The 25394-nt window shown below is 41.4% G+C and overlaps 1 protein-coding gene across 3 annotated transcripts in view; it reads right to left on the bottom strand.

Annotated features, from left to right (window-relative positions):
• The window catches only part of SEPTIN8 (septin 8), a 186966-nt gene that overhangs the window by 101808 nt on the left and 59764 nt on the right, over positions 1 to 25394 (bottom strand). For all 3 annotated transcript variants that reach the window (XM_073620667.1, XM_073620666.1, XM_073620668.1), the window contains exons 2-3: positions 16518 to 16632; positions 2382 to 2577 (exon numbers count right to left, since the gene is read on the bottom strand). In XM_073620667.1, coding sequence (XP_073476768.1) covers positions 2382 to 2577; positions 16518 to 16632 — 311 coding nt within the window. The remainder of the gene's footprint in view (positions 1 to 2381; positions 2578 to 16517; positions 16633 to 25394) is intronic.

Here is a 25394-nt window from a genome sequence, read left to right as displayed (position 1 = left end):
TGGAATGATTGATTGCGAGAGATGGAATGATTGATTGCGAGAGATGGAATGATTGACTGCGAGAGATGGAATGATTGACTGCGAGAGATGGAATGATTGATTGCGAGAGATGGAATGATTGATTGCGAGAGATGGAATGATTGATTGCGAGAGATGGAATGATTGATTGCGAGAGATGGAATGATTGATTGCGAGAGATGGAATGATTGATTGCGAGAGATGGAATGATTGATTGCGAGAGATGGAATGATTGATTGCGAGAGATGGAATGATTGATTGCGAGAGATGGAATGATTGATTGCGAGAGATGGAATGATTGATTGCGAGAGATGGAATGATTGATTGCGAGAGATGGAATGACTGATTGCGAGAGATGGAATGACTGATTGCGAGAGATGGAATGATTGATTGCGAGAGATGGAATGATTGATTGCGAGAGATGGAATGATTGATTGCGAGAGATGGAATGATTGATTGCGAGAGATGGAATGATTGATTGCGAGAGATGGAATGATTGATTGCGAGAGATGGAATGATTGATTGCGAGAGATGGAATGACTGATTGCGAGAGATGGAATGACTGATTGCGAGAGATGGAATGATTGATTGCGAGAGATGGAATGACTGATTGCGAGAGATGGAATGATTGATTGCGAGAGATGGAATGATTGATTGCGAGAGATGGAATGATTGCGAGAGATGGAATGACTGATTGCGAGAGATGGAATGATTGCGACTCTCACTCAATCTCTGAATTAATCAATCTCTCTGAATTTATCAATCTCTCTGAATCAATCAATCACTCAATTTGAGAGTGATTGATTGACAGAGAGTGACAGAGAGAGATTCATTCAGAGAGATTGATTAATTGAGACTTGATTGAAAGAGTAAGAATACAAAGAAAGCATTTGCTGATTCTAAAAAAAAAAAAAAAAAAGAAAAAAAAAAAAAAAAAAAAAAAAAGAAGTATAGCAGCTCACATTTTGTAAATTCATCAGTGCTGCAGCCTGCAGCTGCAGTCACGCTTGTGCTGGTGCGCTGTCACCGAGACCTCTGGGCAAAAGAAACAATACCCGACCAATCACATTATTCTTTGCCGAGTGACGTCAGACGTTTCACGCTGGCTCCGACGGCTTCCCCTCCCCTCCGCAACAGGGAAACAGGAAACAGGAAACATCCCGGGGACACCGCGATGCACGCTTTTAATGTGAGCACATTACAACAAATTGCTTGATGGGTCAGAAACCCAAATCCGGACTTTCGATCGTGGCGAGCGGAGAATCACGAAAACGATTCTCCACTATTAATATTGCGGCTCTATTGTGCAGTATTCACTTTATGCATAGTCCTGCTAGAAGAAATATTGCACTATGCTCAGGGTTTTGAAGACTACATTGAGTTTTCCTCCTGGAATATGTTTGCTACATTCATTCTACCCTCAGAAGCCTTCTAGTACCAGACAGATTTGCATCCCAACACCATGCTCTGCACAAACTGTTGGCACTATATAAATCCTGTAAAATAATGATGCTGCCACCAGAAAGCTTCTGAGCGCTACACAGCCTACAGTCTGAATGGTAAAAGGCTCAATATTCGCATCATCTGATTACAGAACCTTCTTTCAGCTCACTTCAGTCTCCCATGTGGATTCTGGGTCCCCCAGAACTGCATAAGTTAAATGCTCGGCTCAGGGGAAAGGAATATATATATAAATATTTCCTTTATTCCTAATCCCCCACAGCAGCGAGGGCTCTACCACTCTACCTGGCCATCTACATCCTCAAGTACAATGCAGGACTGTTGACTCTGTATTGTACGTGATGACATCAGAAAGCTGCAACCGGCAGAAAGTAGCAAAATGAAGTGCCTTCAGGGGGACCGATCACAGAGGAGGAAGCCTGTGGGAGGAAGGAATAAAGTATTTCTTTATTAGATTAATTTAACTATGTCACGAGGAATATTCAGAATTATAGTTTGTCCAAACCCATTATTTATGCTGGACAGGTTATTTTTAATTTCCTTGAAATACAATATTATTTGAGACAGCAGTCCCTTCAAAGTAAAAAGTCCTACTTGAGAGAAGACACCTTACAATGCCAGCTATTACCCTTATTTACAAGTTAAAGCCTTTGTGATTGGGGCCCTAATTTCTCAACTTGAGGGCCAAGCCTTGCCAACCGCCACTGCCCTGTCTTATCAGTCTTAGCAGCTTGGGGCTCTCATTGGATGGCAGAATTGCAGTTTAATGGAGCTCAGCCATGACGTCAGAGAGTCTCACCCCAACAAAGTGAAAAACTAAATAGAAGTTTAGACTTTCAATACAGTCCCTACCCTACTATCCCAGATATACCAAACAAAATCAAGCCATCTCTGAAGCTTGCCTATCGTCTTTGTTGATCTGGTCCCCAAAGCCCACGGTGTCCACAATCGTCAGTTTCAGGTGTACATTGCTTTCCTGAAGTTCATATGTGCGTGGTCGTAAACGAACTCCGTTCTCATAATGGCTGGCTTCTTCCGTCTCAAACGTTGTATTAAAGAGTGTGTTCATTAATGTGGACTTTCCAATACCGGTTTCACCTGAGAGAGATAAATAAGGTAATTTAATTATACAAATTATAGTACCATATCTAACCTAAAAAACAATACTATATATTGCAGCATACCAGTACCAAGTTGTGGTGGCCACATAAGTCCTTTTTTTTTTTTCAGGCTTTTCACCAAGTGATCCTGCCAGTTACAGTTACATACTCCCCTGTCCTAGGCGGACAATGCTTACTAATTGTACTCTATCAGTGGATTTACCCCTAGGTTGGTCACTCCTAAATTGAACTACAGAACACTACCTTTTCCTACCTCCATATGGGTTGGGGGTGGTCTGTAGTTTACAGAGAATAGATCAGGGCTGATACCACTGCTCGGGATTTTAAGAAGTTCACAGTTAGGATTTATACACTTATTACTTCTTATACAGTACAATCTTACAACAGCTGAACTTCCCTAGTGATCTTATCTAGTTATTAAACCATCTAGAATTTACACCATACATAACACAAACTGCAATAAAGGAGTTGCCCAGAGCAGCCAGTTACATTCCAAGCATTTTGTTGGGAAGGTCAATAGAGAAGCCATTGCATATTTTCACCAAGTTATTATTGTAACATTAACAACGTTTTATTCATAGCAAATCTTCCACATCTTTGATTAATTGCCTTTCCATATTTTAATTATTTTTCAGCAGATGTTCTAACTTACTCAGTGAAATCCTGTTTTCAACTAAGGCACAGTGGAAAGAATAAAGTAGCGCAAATATGCTGTTATTGCCCGCAGTTACAGCATACCTAAATGTAAAACTTTTGTCAAGTTTAATTGCTGTCTGTGTTCCCGCTCTAGAGATCCGTTCTCAAATAGCCCTGATCACCAGTGTCTCTGGGAATGAAAGAGGGTAAAGCCAGAAATCTGAGTGGTCATCAGAATAGGAGCAAAGGGAGAATTTTCCAGTGGGCACACCTGGTCAAGTGACGCATGTCTAATTAGTTAGAAGTACAAAGAATTCACAAATTATTGCTGATGCTGTAGAATAAGACCCGTTAATCTCCCTAATAAGACCAACATGACAAACAACTGACAGTGGTTTTACTTAATGCAACAAAATGAATTGGCTTTAGATATACTTTGCAGCTCACAAAGGGTGCTGGTGCACTGGTAACCATGTACTTCAATTGACGAGGGGCAGAAAGCTGCCATCAATTTCCAGAGATACATTTCTGCCTGTGGCCTTTAAAAAAATAAATTCACATATTTTTGCAGGTAAAAAAATGATCATTTATTATTTTTTCACCAGTCAGTAAACCACTGCACCAGCAGACATTTCTTCCAGCTCCCTGGCTGTACCGAGATATGGATTTTCAGTTGCAGAGCTGGAGAAAATATCAATAGACTGAGTGCGGGTATCAACGCACTCGTGTTCCATCAAGAACCAAAAGTCCGTCTGCTACAGTAGCAGATAGGACATGTAGTTTATTTATTCACAGATCTTTAGAATGAATGTTGAAGCTGTGCGGGTGGAGCTCTGCACAGACATGACAATTTAAAAGGAGACAAGAGCTTGGTCCATCTGCACCATGTTACACCCTAAATACAGATCGATGCCATTAACAGCCGCTGATTTGGCATGCGATTTGATGTCAAATCGCATTCCAAATCGCTGCAATGTGAATCCAGGCTAAACACTGCACTCTAAGCAAATTATTGAAATATATACAGTGGGTATAGAAAAGAACCACCCCCCTTTAAAATAATCACATTTTGCTGCTTTGCAGCCTGAAATGAAGACCGACATGTTTTTGTTTTACCCACTGTATTTACTCAGTACAGCTTATAACATCCAAGTCAAAGAGAGAACACCAACATGTCAGAATTTTTTTTTGTCATAAAAATTTCAAAAACAGAATCACTGGAGTTGGAAAAAGGATCACCCCCCTTATGTCAGTATTTTGTTGAACCACCTTTTGCTTTAATTACAGCCTTTAGTCTGTTGGGATATGTCTCTACTAACTTTGCACATCTAGACTTTGCAATATTTGCCCACTCTTCTTTGCAAAACTGCTCACGTTCAGGTAAATCTGATGGTGACAGTTTGTGGACTGCGCTCTTCAGGCCACAGATTTTCCAGGGGGTTCAAGTCTGGGCTCTGACTAGGCTCTGAAAAACATTCAAATTCTTCTGCTTCAACCACTGTGTGGTCATTTTTGCTTTGTGCTTTGGGTCATTGTCATGTTGAAAGGTAAACCTTCCCATTGACAACTTTTTGGCAGAGGTCAGCAGATTTTCCTCAAGAATTTTATGGTATTTTGCCCCATCTATTTTTCCTACTATACTGACAAGTTCCCCAGTCCCTGCTGCAGAGAAACAATCCCATAACAGGATATTACCACCTCCATGCTTTACTGTAGGAATGGTGTTATTTGGATGGTGAGATGTATTGGATTTCCGCCAGTAATAATATGGTGTTGAAGCCAAATAATTCAATTTTAGTCTCATCTGACCATACCACCTTTTTCCATGTGGCCTCAGAATCAAGGTGCATTTTGGCAAAGCTCAGTCCTGACTGCATGTGGCCTTTCTTGGGGAGTGGCTTTTTTCTTGCAACCCCTCTATACAAGACACATTTGTGGATAATTTGTGATATTGTTGTCACAATGATCACTCTGTCATAAATTCCTACTGTTTCAGAGTTGCTGTAGGCATCTTGATAGCCTCTCTGACCAGTTTCTTCCTGGCGCTCTCATCCAGTTTGGAGGGACATCCTGATCCAGGGAGGGTCTGTGTCGTACCACCAAATACCTTCCAATTCCTAATAATAGACTTCACTGTGCTTCTAGGCATTGATAAAGCTTTTTAAATTTTTTTTGTATTCATCTCCCGACTCCTGTCCACAACTTTATCCTGGAGAACTTTTCACAGTGCCTTGCCACTTAAAGTTGATTGTTTGCTTCAGCTGCACTATCAGGGACAGAAATGCTCCAGGAAAGCTCTTTTCAAGCTGAGCCAATCAAAATGACCAAAACTGATCACAGTTGAAAGTCAAATGGCTTTGTGTGCCATTGGGAAGGCGACTAGCTACACCTAAATTGAGTTTACAAGTCATTTTTAGGAGGGGGGTGATCCTTTTTCCAACTCAGGAAATTGGTTTTTGAATTATTTTCATTTTTTTCTGACATGTTGGTGTTATTGCTTATACTTGGATGTTATAAGTTGCACTGAGTAAATACAGCTGAATAAAACAAAAACCATGTCTGTCTTCATTTTGGGCTGCAAAGCAACAAAATGCGATTTAAAGGGGGCGATTCTTTTCTATACCCACTGTATTACATTTTTAGTTTTGGGTTTAATGTCGTTTTAAGTAATACCTGTGCTTATCCATCCTGTAAGCATTAGATTCCTCACCCCCACAGTGTGGGTGCTACTGTGCAAGGCTGATTAAGGAGTTGTGCGCTGAAATACTTTTAATACATTTTGATACATAACAGAATTAAAATGTGTTTTCTATATCTGCTAGGGGTGTGCATCTTCACTGGTCTCACGATTCGATTACGATTATCTGGTCAACGATTCAATTTGATTTGATTCCGCGATGCATCACGATTACCGACGAGCTCCCACTTCCCTAGGCGGCCCTTCCACCCTGCAATCTTCTGGGAGACATCACAGTTCCCAAAAGATTGCCCGGCTATGCAGGAAAGCGCAGTGAGACATGCGCACCCGGCTGTGAAGCTGCAAGCTGTCACAGCCGGATGCCCACAGTAGTATTGCCAGCGCTGTGGGCAGGCAGGGGAGAGAAGGGAGGGTTTGGGTGGCCACGTCGCTGGATTGTGGGACAGGCGAGTGTCTATTTATTAAAAGACAGGAGATGCACTTTTTTTGTAGCTGCTGACTTCTAATAAACAAAAAATTGACTGGAACTCCACTTTGAATTAAAAATAACCTCACTCCCTTAAAAAGTGCACTAATCCGGTGCACTACAAGGTACAGAGATTCACACACACGGCTGCTTGGAGGTCAGAAGGGATAGAATCCACAGATGACAAACAGCCCTGTGAAGTTCACTGTACTGTCTCTGTGCTGACCAGTGGCAGCTGGTGCTCAAAATTTTTTTGAGGGGCGCAAACAAACTGAAAAATACTGAACCTCCTGCATCAAATGCAGCCTCACTGTGCCCGTCAAACGCAGCCACTTGTGCCTGTCAAACGCAGCCATCACTAACCCCCCCCCCACAATTACTTTCTTTTAATAAAGTACGATCCTGCTCATGTGACTCCCGGCTCGTCCCGCCCCTCTCCGCTCTCCCCTCTGCTCTCCTCTCACGTGTCTCCCGAGTCCTGATGTCAGCAGGGAATTCTCAGTTCCGCCCGCTGACTATAGTTATCGTATCAGAAGAGAGGTGGGCGGGACTGAATATCCCGGTGACGTCGGGAGTCACATGAGCGGGATCGTACTACGGCGAAATTCAGTATGAAGTGACATCGTTTTGTAAAAAGCACATACAGCGGGGGCACAGCATCCATTGTAATACAACATTAATTAAAATAAAGTCATTTTAAAAATACGCTCGGAGCGCTTTCCCGGGAGGGGTGGGGCTAGTAGTAATGACGTCACCGGACATAGATTTTCCGGTCCTTATGCATCGATGCCGCATCGGGGACACCGGAATCACGATGTATCAATGCAACGATTAATTTCAGCATCCCTAATATCTGCCAGGTGTTCAGTTTCATGACTGCTGAGATGAGCTCAGCTAGCTTAGCTGTGTTCAGTGCTGACCCAGAGATTACTAATAAATAAAAAAAGAAAAATATGCACAGAAAAATAAGGTTTTTAAAATACTAACACTCCTTTAGAAGATCACGTACATCGACATGTAGTTTACCCTTAATCCTGTATGTGTGCATGAGGCAAACTGTAGATCAATTATTCTCACAACAATTTTCCATCAATGAATATTTAATAAGCACAGTAGGGACTCTCCGGGGGCGAATTTAAAATGATTATGTTAATAAACATATAAATGTGTAATTAAAATAGCCTCAAATTTCAGAGTTTAAGGGATTGTCATTTTGTTTCCCACCCACACAAACTATAGCATTTTAAATGAAAACAGATTTCAGATAAGACACATAAAATGTATATAGAAAATCCCAATGTGAGTCACATGAATGACTTGCAGCAGGAACACCACCTGTATCTACACAGAGATCAGGCGTTTGTGAACATGTCTGACATATTTTGAGAAATGCCTTCGTTTTGCTGACGTAGGGCTTCAGAAAATATTTCTTGAAATGACACGCGTTCACAGACAGATTTCCCGCTAAAGTTTGCAGTTTCATCCAAGTGTCTTCTATTGCCTGTATTTTTTTTTAAATTGAATGGGCTGCAAAACACTGAACCTCAGAAAAAAAAAAAAAAAAAAAAAAAGGGCAGCACTTTTAAATATGCGCTGCACTAAACCGCATGTTACTGAATGCTGCAAAGATGGGGGCAGAATTTTTAAAGATGGCCAGTGCTTCAAAAACAAAACTTTTTCTGCTATTCTTCCTGGGCGCTTGCGGGGCGCGTTTAGGCAAACGATGGACAGGTTTTATACATGTCCACTGTTTACATCCCCTGTGCACACCCAGCCCTGAAGAGGTTAAGAAAAAAGCATAATAGAACTGTACTTACACAACTATGTGCAAATTAGAGGGTCCTGCAACGAATCTGCAACAACATCAAAATCGGCACTGACACTGTGGCAAATGGCTTGTGTTAGCTAGCTAAATACGCCCTGCAAACCCGCCCATCAACATAAAAAAAACCACCCTTAAGTTGCCTAAACACCCCCCGCCAAGCGTCCAGGAAGAATAGCAGAAAAAAAAAAAAAAAAAAAAAAAAAGGTTTTGCTTTGCAGCACTGCCCATCTTTAAAAATTTGGCCTCCTCTCTCTCCTGATTGGCCGAGTTTGATTGGCAGCAGCGGGAACCAATGGAGCCACTGCTGTGTCTCAGTCAATCAGGAGGGAGAGTCCGGGACGGATGAGGCACTTGTGGATATCACTGGATAGAGAGGGGGCTCAAGTAATTATTAGGGGGGCTACACACAGAAGGTTTTTTATCTTAATGCATAGAATGCATCAAAGGGGTTGTAAAGGCAGAAGGTTTTTAATCTTAATGCATTCTATGCATTTCAATAAAAAGCTGTGTGCAGCAGCTGCTCTCAGCCCCCCAATACTTAACAGAGGTCCCTCTGTCCAGCCTTGTCCATGAGTGTCTCAGCTGTCCGAGATTCTCCCTCCTGATTGACAGCCAATGGCCCCGCTGCTGTGTGTCAGCCAAAGTCAGCTAGCCAATCAGAGCAGAGAGGGGATGGAGCCAGGATTCCATGTCTGGATGGACACAGGGAGCTGTGACTCAGCTCAGGTGCCCCATAGCAAGCTGCTTGCTGTAGGGGCACTGAACAGGAGGGAGAGGCCAGGATCACAGAAGAGTGAAAAAAAAAAAAAAAAAAAAAGGCATAGATCGGACTGTATTAGACAGGTATCTGCTCCCCCTTAAGGCCAGAGCTTCCTTAATAAATTACTTTAAAAACCTGTGTACTGCATTTTTTTTTTTTTTGGGGTGAATGGGTAGGGGTACAATGTACCCCAGACTCATTCACATGGGGTGGGGGTGGGTCGGGACCTGGTGGCCCCCCCCTTGTTAAAGAGGGCTTCCAGATTCCAATAAGCCCTCCACCCGCAGACCCCGACAACCAATGGCCAGGGTTGTCGGGAAGAGGTCCTCGTCTTCATCAACATGGGGACAAGGTGCTTTGGGAGCCCTAAAGCACCCACCCCCCCATGTTGAGGGCATGCGGCCTGGTATGGTTTAGAAGGGGGGGGGGCGCTCACTGGTCCCCACCCTCTTTCCTGACCTGCATGCTCGGATAAGGGTCTGGTATGGATTTTGGGGGGGGGGGGGGGGGGACGACCTACGACATTTGTTCGGCATGGGGGTTCCCCTTAAAGTCCATGCCAGGCCGAAGGGCCTGGTATGCTCTTGTAGGGGAAACCCATGATTTTTTTTTTTTTTTTAATTTGGTGTGGAGTTCATCTTCAAGATCAGAGCACAAGTCGCATGCCAAAGTCGGATCAATTAAGACGGCAATCCGACTTCTGTGATATTCAGTGGGCTGAAGTAGGACCAAAGTAGTGCAGGAAGCATTTTCAAAGTCGGACCAGTTAAGACGGCCCTCATATTGAAACATTGATTTTCACACGACAGGAGACACGAGCTCCCAATGTCAGAGTGTTTGTCATACAAGTGTGAACCCGGCCCGAACAATGAAAACCTGCATGATGCCACCTGTACTCCGCATTTGGTTGAATATAACCAAGAAAATTATCAACTGTGCATTCAGCACTAATGACTCTCCTGATAAAGGATATGCTAAAAACACCAAGATGCCCTCTAATCACCACATGCCAGAGTCCACATAAAAAGCACTTTGAGAAAACCTCAGAAGAATGGCATGCATTTTAAAGCAGCACCCAGCTCCTTCACCATGAATCGTAATGTAGAATTCCAGGCATATTTTTTTTTATCAATTTTCTGTCCTAAAGTGGTATTAAACCCAAAAGCAAACATTATACTGCACTTTACAATTTCTGATAGCTGCATTAGTTTTCTTTTTTAGGCTCTCTTCTATATTTTCACCTTGTGATCCAGCCAGTAAGGGTTTTTCAACAGAACGAGCTCTCCTGCAAAAGTAGCAGAGAGTAGTGAGACAAAGAAATTTATCACTGACAGGTGTGCTTACAATGGTCAGGTTTTATTTATTCATGTAAAACCTTCTTCCCAAATTAAAAAGAACTGTTGCTGTAACCGCTTGAGTCAGTGCATATGAGCTGGCGTTTGGCTTCAATTTGTTAGTTTATCTAAATCTGATAATACATCTAACACGTCCCTCCCCCTGGAGTAACAATGCAGCTGTGTGCTGTGCCCCCTGTGGTTTTTCATCCAGAGCGGAGGTGCTCTAATACAGGAGGCGTGTTACTGGCCAGATCACCAGGTGAAAACATAAAAAAAGCCCTTATAAAAAAAAAAAAAAAAAAAAAAGTAATATCGAAGGATTAAAGTGGTGCAATAAATGACATTTTTGGTTTTAGGTTCAATATCACTTTCAATTTTCACCAATAGCTGTAAAAATCAATTTCAAGCAAAGTTCAACATCATTCAACACCTTTTTCTTGAAACATTTGTATTGGTGCACCCATCTAAAAAGGGAGTGCTTAGATATTAAGTCTTAAAGTTCTGTTTGCTTGGGCTGCGATTGGACAAAAAAATATAAATAAAAGGAGGCTCAGGGAGAGCGGCAATATTGTCACCTAAATAGGAATTAAAACATCCCAATGGGGTCACAGAGAACAGTAAAAACTAATACCTGATCTACTCTTCCCCAACACTATCCAGAAAAAAAAGCTTTTGCTGGAGATATGGTTGTACAATGTTTAAATGAATACAGAAGTGAATAAATAACTAGATTCAATTATGTCTAGCCAAGTACTTGGTACATTACTGGTACATTACTGGACTGCAAGTGGTTATACCAGAATGATGCCTGAAGCTGCAGGTATCATCACGGTGCTGTTTTTTTTTTTTTTTTTATTATTATTTATTTTTTGTAAAAGCAATCCTAGCGGATAACTAAAAGGGGGGGAGGGGGGTTCTGGATCAGCTTTGTTCAGCTCTGGGATATGGCAACCCGGAAGCGATAACCTGACATTACTTCTGGTTTAACCAGATGTAAACTGAGCCATTTTCAAAAATCAAAAGCATTCCAACAACCGATCTTGGTGTGATCAAATGCTTTTAAGGGCAGAGGAGGGATCTGGGGGTCTTCTAGACATTGCTCATTTCTCAGTTTGAAATAAAAGTGTACACCCCCCACACCCTTAATATGCCACTCATGGATGAACAGTGTTGTGGCTGGCAAGGACAAATTGCTATATTAATGGTCACAATGAAATTCTCTATAGTAAACATTTTCTATATGCACATGTTAAACCATCACAAAAGTAAATATTAAGTGTGTACTCCTTCTGCAATAATGAAACCCTAAAACTAGGTCATGAACTTGTGAAAGAACAGTAATAATAGAGGAGTAACATCTGTGCAGAAGAGACCCTGCACTTGAAAGGCTGCACAGTCTACTGCCCTTCTGGAATGCTGGGCATTATCCTGGAGGAGTCAAAAACTGCGAGGTTTTTAGAAGGTAAGCTGGAGCCATGGGGGAGAAAAGGGGGATCTTACTTCTCAGTATCATCAGCCATGTAGTATTGTCCTATGTTTACTATTCAAATGGTAAAAATGGAAAGGATTCAGTATTATTATTTCAGGTACTTATATAGCACTGTCAATTTACGCAGCACTTTACATATACATTGTACATTCACATCAGTCCCTACTCTCAAGGAGCTTACAACCTAAGGTCCCAAACACATATTTACACATACACATAATAGGGCCATTTTGGACAGAAGCCAATTAACCTAGCAGCATGTCTTTGGGGTGTGGGAGGAAACCGGAGTACCCCATATAGAACACAGGGAGATCATGCAAACTCCAGGCAGGTAGTAGCGTGGTCGGGATTTGAACAAGCGACCCTTTTTACTGCTAGGCGAAAATGCTACCCACTACACCACTGCTTAATTCAGTAGGAAACGGATCTATATTCTGGATGACCCGTGATATATTTAAACAGAAAGTCTCTGTTCAGTACAGCAGATTCTCCCTCCACAGACAGACAACTAGTTAATAACTTTATGGGACACCATGCATATGGCTGCATTCCAACACTGCATTTTACCAGGACAATAGAATCCAGAACCAAAAGCAGAACTTCAAGAATTCTCTTTTTTCCATACTTACAACGGTCCAGCTCAGCTCAATGCAAGTATCAACTTGAAGGCCAGGCCTTTTCTGGCACTTAATTGTTTAAATGTGACAATCAGTTTTATTTGCAAGAAAATTACTCAGAACCCCCCAAACATTATATAAATTGCCCAAGCCTGTGCAATGGCGACAAACAAGGTCAATTTTACTATACATAGGCGACGCTTTAAAAGCCTTTAAAAGTTACCACTTTAGATTAACAGAGGAGGTCCAAAGCAAGAATTACTGCCCATGATGGGACATTATTGGCAATAACACACGTGTGGTGCAAACATTGTTTACATATGTGTGTGTGACCTACTTCTACATTCGCTTTTGTGCACGAGCACGGTGGGATGGGTGCGCTTTAAATTTTTTTTAAATTATTATTAATTTTTTTTTTTTAAATTTTACACAGTCCCTTTTTTTTTATCACTTTTATTCCTATTACAAGAAAGTTAAACATCCCTTGTAATAGAAGTCAAAGAGACTCTAAACATCTCCTTTATCTTTAAAAGTAAAGGCTAAAAAAAAAAAAAAAAAAATTGATCTTTTGCTTTAAAAAAAAAAAAATTATTCTGAAAAAAAAAATAAAAATAATAATAATAATAATAATAACTTGATATCTTAAGGGCCTCTGGGGATGCTCAAAATCACTATAATAGTCCATGCTTGCTCATCACCTTCAATATTCAGGTGATACCTATTTTTTTTCTCTGAAGTTCCCTGAAAGAACAGGGGGGTTGGCTGATGTCACAATGTTCACCTCATCCAATCAGAGAACGTCTTATTTACAGAGAAAATGAATGGTGAAGATCTCAAGCAAGTAACCACCCGTTTTCACTGTGCCGAGGGGAAGCTGCTGGAGCAACACCTTGAATATTAGTTCCATCACAGTATGTAGTGTGAACGACCAAACTCATTTTCAGTATCTTCAGTGACCCTATAGATATCAGAGATGGATACTTACATTGAGTCAGTTTGTAAGTTAAACTTTAGGGTCCATGCACACTAGGAGCCTAAAAAATAAATAAATATGCAAAAACCTCTGGCAGGAAAAAAAAAGTTCATAGTAGCTCGTATTGCACAAGAGTTTAGGGGAATTTATGGCCATTTGCCCCCCCCCCCCCCCCTTCTCATTTTTCAACGTACACTTGCAAACGAAAAAACGCTCCTAAACGTGTGTTTATAAGCGTTGTGTTTTTTTCCTGCATAAAAGCTCCTCTCAAAAAAACGCAATCCAGAAGAGGTTTTTTCCTGCCTCTAAACACGAAGCTTAAAAAATGCCATTAAAAAGTCCTAATGTGCATGGACACATAGGGCAACATTGAGTGTGTTCTACAGGAAAAACTCCTGTAGAAGCAGCAACTTTTAAGAATGTACTCTAAAGCTGATCTCTGGGCAGGTGTAGAATATACCCAATACAGTGGCAGTTCAGACCATCGGCTCTGCCAAAGCTCCTATCGTCTTTCTAACACTGACTCTTGGCATTCTCACAAACAATGCAGGCCTGCTAATCATCCATTGTGCGTGACCATATCAGTGAGACTACTTCTGGTTGAGAAATGACAAAAGTAGGCTTTGGGGGACGGGCCGTACAGTGCAAAGGAGCCTACAAGAATGAGGCAAGTAATTCACTTTATTCCTCATCCCTAAAATTTGTATTTAACCCATGCAGTGCAGGGACTGACCCAATCAAGGCATGACCCAAGTTACTGTTTAAAAAGAAAAGGTGGTCCCACAGGGCAAAATCTGGGCAGTTTTCATTAGGAATCAAATGTGGTGAGAAAATTTTGGTGGTCTCCATGGGTTTTGCGGCAAATTAACATTGTGGTGGATGTATACTGCCCAATGTTTCCAGTGTTGTTCTCAATGCGTGCTGACAGTCAATACTATCAGCGCAAATTAATACCTGATGCCACCTCTGTAGTTCCAGCTCCTGGTAACTCAGAGGGAGGTGCCGGAAGTAGTGAGGAAAGCAGGAGGTGAAGGAAGGGACTTCCAGTGACAGTACTGATCAGATTGTGGGAGGGTGTATGGAGCTTGAGCACATGGCTTGATAAGGAGTTCACATCCTATGATCAGTCTCTGTAAGGCATTGTGTGTATGAGGCATGTAAAATTCATGTTAGTGGTCCGCAGGATTCAAAATTGTGCGTTTAGTGGTCCATGAGGTCTGAAAGGTTGGCGACCACTGCTCTAGAGCAGTCCTAGCATTATTTTAATTAATTTATTTATTTTTTGCCCCACAGCAACTTTTACTCTCCAACTGCTGTTTTCTAAGGTGCATCTCATTCGAAAAACAGAACTGGAAATGGTATCAGAACAAACTTTATTGAATAGTACAGTTAGTGTAAACGCTGACCTAAAAACATCCAACTGATTAAAATGGAATGAAAAGGTTACCCTCCCCCCTGGCCTGCCATACACCTGAACAGCAGCATACATTAAACAGTTAAGATAATTAAGGACAAAGTCAAGACACTGGCAAAATAGCAAAGATCAAAAGCATGACAGCATGAATGAAAAAACTTGGCAATGTGAAAATAGTCCATGTCTGTATGCAACATGGATAAGCATGACACTACAGGAAATATTGCACAGACAGCTGGAAATCAGTTATATGGAGATTCAGCATGAAAGGAGGAGCAAATGCATTGTATGTGTATTTCACATGTAGTTCAAATGTCAACGAGGAAGGGAGGGAGGGAGGGAGGGAAGGAAGGAAGGAAGGAAGGAAGGAAGGAAGGAAGGAAGGAAGGAAGGAAGGAAGGAAGGAAGGAAGGAAGGAAGGAAGGAAGGAAGGAAGGAAGGAAGGAAGGAAGGAAGGAAGGAAGGAAGGAAGGAAAGAAAGAAAGAAAGAAAGAAAGAAAGAAAGAAAGAAAGAAAGAAAGATTTTTTTTTTTAATTCAAAATGATTTTTTTTTATTTTGATCAAATTAAATTTTAAAATGCTTTTGGAGTAAACATCTATTTAAGATACATTAATCATTTAGTTTACTCACCAACACCTCCATGTAGACTTTACCAAGGTGTGCATCTTATTTGTGATTACCGTTAGTAGGTGCACAAACTGTTTCTAGTCATTTGTGATCTCCACTGTTTATATAAGACCCCTGCCACACTGGGGCCACGCCGCGTTAGCGGTAAAGCACCGCTAGCAGCCGAAGAAAGGGTTAATAGCGCCCGTGTTGCGGCGCTGCCGAAGTGCTTTGCAGGCGCTTTGGCAGCACTGCTTATTCATTTCAGTGGGCAGGGCATATACACTGCTCCCAAACTGCCCCAAAGATGCGGCTTACAGGACTTTTTTTCCCATCCTGCAAGCGCACCGCCCCAGTGTGAAAGCATCGTTGGGGCTTTATTTATTTTTATTTATTTATTTCAGGTACTTATATAGCACCGTCAATTTACGCAGCGCTTTACATATACATTGTACATCCACATCAGTCCCTACCCTCAAGGAGCTTACAATCTAAGGTCCCTAACTCACATTCATACATACTAGAGACAATTTAGACAGGATCCAATTAACCTACCAGCATGTCTTTGGAGTGTGGGAGGAAACCGGAGTACCCGGGGGAAACCCACACAGGCACAGGGAGAACATGCAAACTCCAGGCAGGTAGTGTCGTGGTTGGGATTCGAACCAGTGACCCTTCTTACTGCTAGGCGAGAGTGCTACCCACTACACCACTGTGCCGCCCATTATCACTGGGGAGGCTTGAGAGGCAATTTTCAGGCGCTATTTTTAGCGCTAAACCACCTGAAAAGTGCCTCAGTGTAAAAGGGGTCTAAGTGCATTACAAGAGCGTAATAATAATTTTTGGCTACTGGCTGTTAAGGCATTGAATCAGATACAAAGTTGATTATTTTCTTCTCACTATTCTAATGTAGACAAACCAGCTGTAAACAATTTACAACAGTGTGGATCTGTAATGACAGTTATCAAATAGAAAGAACGATTGCAGTCAAAAAATACTGCTAACTTAAAAAAATGTAAATGGTAACACTCTTACTAGATAGCCTATTTTCACAGCTTGATAAATATATGATTAGAAGTCTACAGGCAGCTTACCCACGCAGAGGATATTGAAGCAGAAGCCTTGGGTGACAGATTTACTAACAAGCTGATCCGGAAGACTGTCGAAACCCACATGGCCTCCTAGTGCAAGGCTCCGTTTTTCGTCATTCTGCCAAAAAAAAAAAAAAAAAAAAAAGAAACAATTAAGATTAGATTTGTGCTGGTTCTCACAGGGTTAAACAGACTGCGCTACTGAGATATGCAAGGGGGCACTGGTGGAAATGTCCTAAGAACGAGCCCCCATTTTGTTTTGATATTCCAGACATACTGCTAATCAGGGAACAAGGATCAGTAGGAAAAAAAATCAGTTTAGGACTCTCAACCTAAAGCTGCAAAGTTGAGAAGCCAAAATGTTATTAATACTATCACAAACTCCTACAAATTAAAAAATGTAGTTTATAGGAATGTACAATTTAGACTAAGGGCACACAGAACATCTATAAACTCTTCATTACTTTGTCATATTCTTGGGCAAACACCTAGGTAGAAAGACTTTGAAAGGTAGGCGAGCACAGAAAGCTTTGGGACTCTCATTGATGGATCTCCCACTCTTGCAGATATCTAGAGGAAAAATACCAGAAAAGCTTTGCATGACACAAGAAGGCCGATTTACTCAATACATTGTGTGGATATTCACTTCACTTATCCGGTCGTGAAAAGCAAATTCCTGTACACTTTGAAAACCCACTATACATACTATGGTACTATAGCTTCTATGAATCAGAGACGGGCAGATGATTGAAAAGTCCTCCATTCACAGATCACATTTCATTCATAAATGGATAGTGGAAAACGTCAGGGAAAACAGGAATTAAATAGAAAGTTATGTACCTTGTGCTGATTTTTGTGTTTATTTTGACCACAGACTTTAACCACTCGCAGACCGCCTGCTCGCAATGTGTTGCGGACAGGTGGCCTGCACAAGCAAAGCACCATACCCATAAGTCACTGAATGCTTCCGGGTTTAGGGTGTGCGCATGTAGTAGTGTACACAACAGGAGCCTGTCAGCAAGTCCCAGCCAATGATTCATTGGGACATGATCAGCGGTGTACTATCACAGCCCACTGCCCTGTAGTGACAAACACAGAGCTCTGTACAGAGGGTACGATCTGTCAGTTTTTCATCCCTGCAAATTAGGGATGAGAAACAGAGATCTATTAGTAAAAGCAGCACACGTTACACATAGTTAGGCACACATTTAACCCCTTGATCCCCCTAGATGTTAACCACTTACAAGTATATATTACAGTGGGGACGGAAAGTATTCAGACCCCCTTAAATTTTTCACTCTTTGTTATATTGCAGCCATTTGCTAAAATCATTTAAGTTCATTTTTTTTCCTCATTAATGTACACACAGCACCCCATATTGACAGAAAAACACAGAATTGTTGACATTTTTGCAGATTTATTAAAAAAGAAAAACTGAAATATCACATGGTCCTAAGTATTCAGACCCTCTGCTGTGACACTCATATTTAACTCAGGTGCTGTCCATTTCTTCTGATCATCCTTGAGGCTGAGTTCACACTGGTCCGACAAACGCTCTGACATTGGGAGCTCATGTCGCATGACACGTGAAAATCAATATTTCCCTATGGGAGCCATCCTAATTGGTCCGACACAAGTCGTTATGACTTTAGAAATGCTCCCTGTACTACTTTGGTCCGACTTTGATCCTACTTCAGCCCATTGACTATCATTGAAGTCGGATCAAAGTCGGATCGTCGTCTCGCACGATCCAACTTCAGCATGCGGACTTCAGCGTGCTCAGGATGATCTTGAGGGGGAACTCCGCGCCAAATTTTAAATAAAAAACCGGCATGGGTTCCCCCCTCCAAGAGCATACCAGGCCCTTGGATCTGGTATGGACCTCAAGGGGAACCCTCCTACACCGTAAAAACGGCGAAGGGGTCCCCCCCCCCCCCCCGAATCCAAGCATGCAGCCAGGCCGGTCAGGAATGGGGGTGGGGACGAGCGAGCTCCCTCCCCCCCCGAACCGTACCAGGCCGCATGCCCTCAACATGGGGGGGTGGGTGCTTTGGGGCAGGGGTGCACCCTGCAGCCCCCCACCCCAAAGCACCTTGTCCCCATGTTGATGAGGACAAGGGCCTCTTCCTGACAACCCTGGCCATTGGTTGTCGGGGTCTGCAGGCGGCTTATCGGAATCCAGGAGTCCCCTTTAATAAGGGGGCCCCCAGATCCCAGCCCCCCACCCTTTGTGAATATGTGTGTGTGTGTATATATATATATATATATATATATATATATATATATATATATATATATATATATATATATATATATATATATATATATATATATATATATATATATGCTAAAGAAAAAGGTATTTGATTCTGACTTTATGGACCACATACAGCCCAGTCATAAGAAAACGTTACTTTTACTCTACGTGCACTGTGCTACTTTTGTTAATAAGCCAAGTTCCTTTCCTAACACATAAATACACCGCGTGGGTCAAAAAGTCACCCATCAATTTTTCTCTTCCAAACAATATTCATTAATTTACATCAAGCACTATAACGCAAACTGTACTGCAGTTTCACATTCCTATTCTTTGATCTGAAAATAGCACAATATGCCATGATTTATCCATAAAGTGTGCACACAAGTGAAAAGCAAATCACAGCAGGCCCAGGACGTGTGTGAATAGACTGGCCCAGCACCCCTCCAAGCAGCTCCAAAATAGAGCATGTGCGAGACACTTTCTTCAGGATCAAGGAAACATGAACATTTTGTCACTTTGAGAGGATGGATTCATAGCAAAACTTTCAAATTCTAAAAGTAAAATGTATTTTTCTTAGAAACAAATTTAATGTTTAAAGCGGATTTTTTTTTTTTAAACAACTTTAGCGCCCATAGCTATAGTATACCTTATTGCCCAAACAATTCTTACATTTTAGCTTTGGTTCTATTGTTTAAGCATAACCATTGTAACCATTAACCATATGGTTAACCATAACCATTTCTGTTGTTTAAGCATAGCCAGTTTAGGAGGGACCCGCTGAGATTCGATCCATGTATGAGCAAGCTGATTGTACTAAAAGTCCTTCCATCAATTGACTTGAGTACAACCAGCATTACAGATTTCTTGCATGCGATTATTGCCAGCACTATAGGCGCTAGAAGTAATTCTGTGTTCACCTGGCAGGAAAAGCTCCCTGCATCCCGAGAACACAATAGCTCCGTGGAAGGGATGCCGCCATCAACTTTGTTGATGGGGGGGGGATAAAAAAAAAAAAAAAATCGAGCAATTTTCTTTCCTGCAACACGTGGTTACAGGAAAGAAAATCACATCATCTATGGCAGGGATATGCAATTAGTGGACCTCCAGCTGTTGAAAAGCTACAAGTCCCATCATGCCTCTGCCTCTGGGTGTCATGCTTGTAGCTGTCAGAGTCTTGCTATGCCTCATGGGATTTGTAGTTCTGCAACAGCTGGAGGTCCGCTAATTGCATATCCCTGATCTATGGCTTGCCTTACTCATTATGCAAAAGTAATACATGCATCTCTTTGTAATCTGAAGCCGAAAACATAATGTTAAATAAAAAGCATGGGCAAAATTATTTATTGAAAAAAAGAGAAAAAAAAAATGAAGACTAAAAAAATGTTATATCAGCTTAGAAAATAAACAGCCAAGAGCACACAGAAGGGGACGATGGTAATAATTCATCTGTACCCCGCCGGCTCCATCACTGAGAACCGGAGCGATCAAACACCGTTGATCGCTCCGTTCTCACAGCATAGCTGGTGAAGGTCAGTCACCGACACTCTGCTCTGCCCCTCCTCGCTCACTGGAGCACTGGGCTGTGGAAGGGGTGGGAGCAGTCGGCTCAGGCTCTCAGAGGCTCGCTGAAAGGCTAAGCCAGGTGCCGGTCCAGGCATGTGGGCTGATCCCGACCATATGACCTGCTGAAAACAGGTCACAAGAGTGCAAAAGAACTTCACTCCTGTGATCCACAGGAGAAGTACAGCCAAACAAGCTTCTCCTTCAAAGAGTTTTTTTGGGGGTACCCCCTACTCCCAAAATCCTCAAGTGGTTAAATAACGTGGTAAAAGACTAGAACACCTGACAACTTTTTATTGATGTTTTAGTTGGGGAGCTCTAAACTAATAAAAAATGGGTTTATTGCGTTGTGTACTCTTCCGTAGAAAGAACTGAATCACATCAATAAAAGGCCATATACAAACAATTTGCTGCCAGGCCTGTCAGACCCTATGAGAACTATCTACATTATTCTTTTTGTTTTCATTTGTAGGAGCAAAGTAATAAATCGCCATCAGGGTGATTCACACAGTTTCCAGTATTTCCAGTTTTATTTATAGATCATGGGAATTTTGCATGGCACGATTTCCTTCACTCTCCTCAAAGTATAACCCTAGTATGTGCTTGTATTCACTGTATGTGGATAAGGTCTGTTCGCTCATCACATTAAGCCAATTGCGTCTTCTTCTTTAGGTCACGGTATATGTATATTTAAAAGGAAATGGGTGTGTAAACATAGATAGGACTAATTTTTTTCTATTACAAGTAGTGGTATATATTCCCCGTCCTAATGGATTCTTTAAAACGTCCTACATAATGTCTGTTGGCTGCATCACGTAAAGAGAGGTGCCTATCTTTCTCACTCAAAGCACTTATTCATTATTTAGTACACAAGTAGATTATTGTAAGCAACATTTGAACCTCATTACCAGAAATAGTGGTTCTTGATGATAAAGATAAAAATGAATATCCCTGGCCTGTATCCATGTACCTTTACAAGAGGCGGTAACAATATTTTGGACCCCATTGCCTGGTCTGGACACCCCTGGTTTTGCCACTTGACACGTCCATCTATAGCCAAAGCGTTTTTTTTAGTTTTGGGTAAAATAAAAAAAAAAAAAGTTTCACTCTTTTTTGCCATTGAAGTTGGAGGCCCAATTAGAAAGATTTCTTCACTTTGTCAGGTAAAATAAAAAAAAAAATGGTCCCTGGAATAGGAAGTGATGACAAATCTCTCAGAGCTCGGACAGAAATAAAAATGTTGAATTTTTTTTTAATGTAGATCAATGCTAGAGCCTCAGTCAGTATTTATTGTTGTCCATTCCCCTGCTGCAGATTTTCATTTAGCTCCTGTCTTATAAAAGGTTGTCCCAGAACAGAAAGGGGAATCTCTTGAATACAGGCTTAGATTGCGGTAGAACCTGACAGGGGTACTGACCTTTCCTTATCCTATCCAAAAATAAATAAAATGTTTAGAGTGTAGATACACTTCAAATTCTGATGATTGTGCTCTCCTACATACTCCTGACCACCGCACATTGTAAGCAGCTGTGCTGTTAACTATATAGTCTTGACCACAGCAATGTCTACATTTCTTTTCTGACCGTCATAATTATTTGTTTCATTTCATGAGAGAGAGAGAGATTCTATCTATCCTGTAGGTTACACTCTTTGGCTTACTTTGACATAACTCATCTTGGCTGCAAGGCATCCCTTCCCATCCCTTGTTTTTGTCCCTTTCTTCATAACACCTATCAATTCTTGGCTGGTAGGATTTACAGCATTTCAGATTTTTATTTTTTTCACTCAGCTGTCAGATACTTGCAGGCAATTCTTACATTGTATATCTTTGATATCATTCTAATGTAATGGATTACTCTGCCATGATTCTCTACAATATAATATCAGTACTGTGGTTAGTCAACTGCCTATCTACTGTTATTTCAATTAAATAAAAATATTGTAAACGAAAATAAAAAAAAATAAAAATAAAAAGATAAATGTGTGGTTTATAGAAGGTGGACTTTAGAAACGAATCCATTCCAGGTTTTAAATATTTTTAGGTATGCCTCCATCCTCATTTCTACTTAAAGAGTTCCCAATTTGGAGTACCAGTTTTCTATTTTCTTGAATGCTCGTTATTTATTTATATTGCAACACTTTAATACAAAAATCAATATCCATTATGTATTTAGTGATCATTTATATGCATGTTCCTCCGACAACCCTCTATTAAAAAGGAAACTCATTTCTGATGAGAGCATGTCATGTCACACCTCTAACATTTTAGCACATGCATGACTCATTTCCACATCAACATCACTGTGCATCTGTGACATTGCCTGTAATTGCAGATCTGCAGTGCACAAGGGGAGAGAGGAAAAAAAAAAAAAAAAAAAAAGCAGGCCATCTGCACAAAAAAAAAAAAAAAAACACAACAAACATTCAACTCAACATAACTTATTACCATATGTGGACAATATGAGGAGTACAAGTCTATGAACATGCAAGGTTTTGTTTTTTTCTAGGATTTACTGAAGGGCTATGCAACTAGCCTTCTAGCCTTTTCGGTCACCAACACAAACAATTTCCTTTAGGAGTTTTCACCTATTAACATATTTGAACATAAGCGTTATTCAACTCTGCAGGAATTATCCATAGTACACAATACTATAATTTAAGGCCGAAACAACTAATCGATTAAATCGACAACTAATAGATTATATTAGATATAGAGATAGATATCTATATTCATTCTATCTATCCTGTAGATTACAAACTTTGGCTTACATTTACATTTGTTCCCTATGTGATAATTTTTTTGATGACAGGTTCTCTTCAATGAGACATGCAGGGTCTAAAAGACCCTGCATGTCTCTCCTGTGCTCCACTGAATGTAATGCAATGCACATCACACTGCATTACATTCTTTCCCGGCCTTGGTGGCTGTGGAAACTGTACACGGGGACCCGGAAGTGACATCACATATCACTTCTGGGTAGAGCTGCACGATTCTGTGAAAAATGAGAATCGCGATTCTTTTGCTTAGAATACAGATCACGATTCTCTCAAGATTCTTTAAAATGGTTAAATTTAAAAGAGAAAAATCAGCTGTAGATGGCGCATGCGCAATCAACACGCCGCTCGCTACCGATGCTCGGGGCTGGTTATTCATTTAATACAGCAAGGGGCGGATGCTTTTCTCAAACCATACATCCACCCCTTGCTGTCTTTATAACCATATATACATCTGCCCCTTTGAGAAAAGTATCCGCCCCTTGCTGTATTAAATAACCAGCCCCGAGCATTGGGAGTGAGCGGCGTGTTGATTGTCCAGGCCGGCACTATGCTCTATGCTGACTGACGTCAGTTCCTGTTGCTGACGTCAGTTATGATATCGGCGCCATTTGCGTTCCATGCTTCCGACTGGGAGATCCGGAAAATCGAGCTAATCCAGCTTGCAGATCGCGCGGGGGGGTGAATCGAAATCGCGATCTTATATACGATTAATCGTGCAGCTCTACTTCTGGGTCAACAACTAGAAGGGGAAGAAAACGGTTGTGTGTTCGCTCTCCTGCCTCCCCCCTCTACCCAGCAGCACCCGCTATGTAAGTGCTACAGGGGGATCAATCAGATTGACACACTTGGATATGTCGATTTCCCAGCACTCTTCAGCTGAATTTTTCTCTCGAAAGGAACGCTGTTCTGGTGGCAGAGACAGAAAGAACGGTAAACATTGAAATAATCACACTTTTGTATTACGGTTGGCCATTTAGGTTTTTTTTTATTCAAAAGGTCGCTATAAGGAGCTACAAAAATACAATTCTGTAGGGAAAAAAATCCTGTATTAGCTTTCAAATTATTCTATCTCGATGTTGTGGCATTTGTAAAAAGGCAAATAACACTCAAACCTGAAAAGAAACAAAGACCCCCAAGGTTGGCTCACTGTGAAAGTGATGAGCTCAAGTGACACTAGTCTGAACCCACCTGAGCTATCCTGTCAGGATGCGGTCACCGTGGACTGGCAGTCATATTGGGCCAAGGCTTTCCTCACCTCGCAGCCACACATATAACACGCGGCTGTGGGGCGGGGAATGCCTCGTTCACCTATAATTGGCAGTCTGAGATGACCGCTTTCTGGCAGGATAGCTCAGGTGGGTTTAGACCAAGATCTAAACAGGCCTGAGCTCCTCCCTAAGGCATGTATAGCTATTGTCTTACTTCTTCCCTTCCTATGCATTCTTCAGGCTGCTGTACCATTAAATAACATCATACCAGTTTACACCAGTAACACCAAACATCATCCAAGTCTACACCAGTAACACCGGGTCAGGAGGTGAGAGACGGAAGCATAAATACTTGAGATTATTATTATTATTATACAGGATTTATATAGCGCCGACAGTTTACGCAGCGCTTTACAACATTAGGGCAGACAGTACAAGTACAATACAATTCAATACAGGAGGAATCAGAGGGCCCTGCTCGTTAGAGCTTACAATCTAGGAATGTTTACTTGTTTAAACATACAAACAACCAGAAGCTAGACGAGGAAGTACATATGCACAAAAGACACTTCTAACCCCACTTTGATAGATGGCAGCACCTTTGAGATCCCAATTCTAACCAATGGGCACCTTCCAAACCAGAGTTCTCAGTGTTTGAAAGGATTTTCCTCTCAGCACAGCTGCATTTGTTTTTCCTAGAATTACATTCTCACTTGGTTGTGTTGAGATATTTTAAGCTTCTCATTTGCAGCATGGTCTCGAAAACAGAATTTGAAAGGAAAAAAAAAAAAAAAAAAAACTATGCCAACAGATAACAGAGCTTCCCAAATGATCTAGTGCATATGCAGCTTATCCAACTAGCTTGATTAGGCAAAAAAGCATCCCAGGACTTCAGGGGTGTTGTTCCCAGGCAACCACAAGCTTCAGCTCTGTCATTTCATGGCTCTGGTACAGAATACATTCTTAAACATTGGAGCATTGTGGCCAGATTAGATGCCTTCAGAACTTTCTCAGGATCAAAGATTTTGGCATCCCGTCTAGTCCATCAGCCTCTATGCTGTATTAACTAGTTTA

Source organism: Aquarana catesbeiana, linkage group LG03 (assembly GCF_042186555.1).
Source record: "Aquarana catesbeiana isolate 2022-GZ linkage group LG03, ASM4218655v1, whole genome shotgun sequence".
Classification (NCBI taxonomy): domain Eukaryota; kingdom Metazoa; phylum Chordata; class Amphibia; order Anura; family Ranidae; genus Aquarana; species Aquarana catesbeiana.
Note: the sequence above shows the minus strand (reverse complement) of the source record. Positions and strands in the feature narration are given on the sequence as shown.